The sequence below is a fragment of the Acanthisitta chloris genome, unplaced genomic scaffold, assembly GCF_000695815.1.
Source record: "Acanthisitta chloris isolate BGI_N310 unplaced genomic scaffold, ASM69581v1 scaffold21112, whole genome shotgun sequence".
Taxonomy (NCBI): Eukaryota; Metazoa; Chordata; class Aves; order Passeriformes; family Acanthisittidae; genus Acanthisitta; species Acanthisitta chloris.
In genome coordinates this window covers 4,932-6,368 of record NW_008662425.1, presented here as the reverse complement: position 1 = coordinate 6,368, position 1,437 = coordinate 4,932, and the positions used below count along the sequence as shown (strand labels likewise).

Sequence of the window (1,437 nt, the reverse complement as noted above, 5' to 3'; positions counted from 1 at the left end):
GTCCCCCCTTTCCCCATGCCCCTTCATCACACTCATCCCTTCCCAACATTCCCACAGATGAATCCTACAGCTCCTACCACCCTGTGGCCGACTTTCCCTTAGTGAGGGTGCTCAGGGACCCCATATTTGTGGAGGTTCGGCTGGTGCAGAAGACAGAACCCACATTGGTGCTGGGCCTGCACCACTGCTGGGCCTCTCCCAGCCCTGACGCCACGTCCCAGCCCCAGTGGCCCATCCTGGTGGACGGGTGAGGATGGGGGGTGAGGGGATGGAGGTGAGGGGGTCACCTGTGCCAACACAGGGTGCTTGTCACACATCCAGGTGTCCCTTTGAGGGAGACAACTACAGGACACAGCTGGTGCCTGTGGGCCCTGCCTCACCACAGCTGCCCTTCCCCAGCCACTATCAGCGCTTTGTCATCTCTACCTTCACCTTTGTGGATCCTCCTGCCATGGCTGTGCTGGAGGGAGAGGTCAGAGGGGGGTCATGGGGTTGGGGGAGCCCCTGAACCCCACAATGTTGAAAAAAACCATTCCAACCCCCCCAAACCTACCTTGGCACCAACTCCACCACCAGCTACCTATGGTGTCACACCATGACACACCATCATGGAGACCATGTGGATTTTGGGGGCTCCTCAACGCTTGAAGCCCCTTTGTGAGGGTCCCCAGATGGTTATCCCCCTTGTGGCTGCTTCTGGGAGGTTTCTCAAGGACTGGACCCCCATTTTGAGGGATCCCCAGCTGATGCTGGCCCAGCTGTGGCTGCTCTCAGGGGTCCCCAGCTGATGTTGGTCCAGCTGTGGCTGCTTTTGGGGGTTCTTCAAGGCTTGGAGCTCCTTTTCTGGGGATCCCCAGTTGATGCTGACCCAGCTTTTGGGGGTTCCTCAAGGCTTGAAGCCTCATGTTGGGGGTCGCCAGCTGATGCTGTCCCCACTGTGCCTCTCTCAGGTGTACATCTCCTGCAGTGCTTCCGTGTGCCACCTGGCCCAGCCCGAGCCCTGCCGGCCCTCGTGCCAGCTGGGAGTGCCCTCACGTAAGTGTGGGTGTCCCCAGGGTTCTGGGGGGACATCCAGCTGCCTTCCAGTTCCCATGCCAACCCCTTGTCCCCACAGGAGCACGTCGGTCCCTGAAGGAGAGGACAGGTGGCAGTGTGGGGACAGTCATCTCGCAGGGACGTGTTGTGTTCCCCAAGGTGCCCAAGGGAGGAGCTCAGGGGAGAGGCTGAGGACTGAGTGCCCGCTGCTCCCTAAACACCCTTTCATCGTCAAAACACCTTCATTCCAGCTCTAACTCCTCCTCTTCCCAGCTCCTTCCACCTAGACACTGTTGGACATCTCCTGGGGAGCTGGAAAATAAACCAGTGCAGAGCACAGCTCAAGGAGTGTTTTATCCTGGGAAGTGGGAGGATGGAGGGTTCCTTGTTCCCATTCCTGGG

At 59.2% G+C, this 1,437-nt stretch overlaps 1 protein-coding gene across 1 annotated transcript; it reads left to right on the top strand.

Moving 5' to 3' along the window:
• Positions 1 to 57: 57 nt before the first annotated feature.
• On the top strand, positions 58 to 1,227 carry LOC103798349 (zona pellucida sperm-binding protein 4-like; the record flags this gene model as incomplete). The annotated part of the gene is made up of 4 exons (XM_009070604.1): positions 58 to 247; positions 322 to 472; positions 951 to 1,035; positions 1,115 to 1,227. Coding segments are annotated over 4 exons (539 nt in total), but the record flags the coding sequence as incomplete, so codon positions are not given.
• Positions 1,228 to 1,437: the final 210 nt, after the last annotated feature.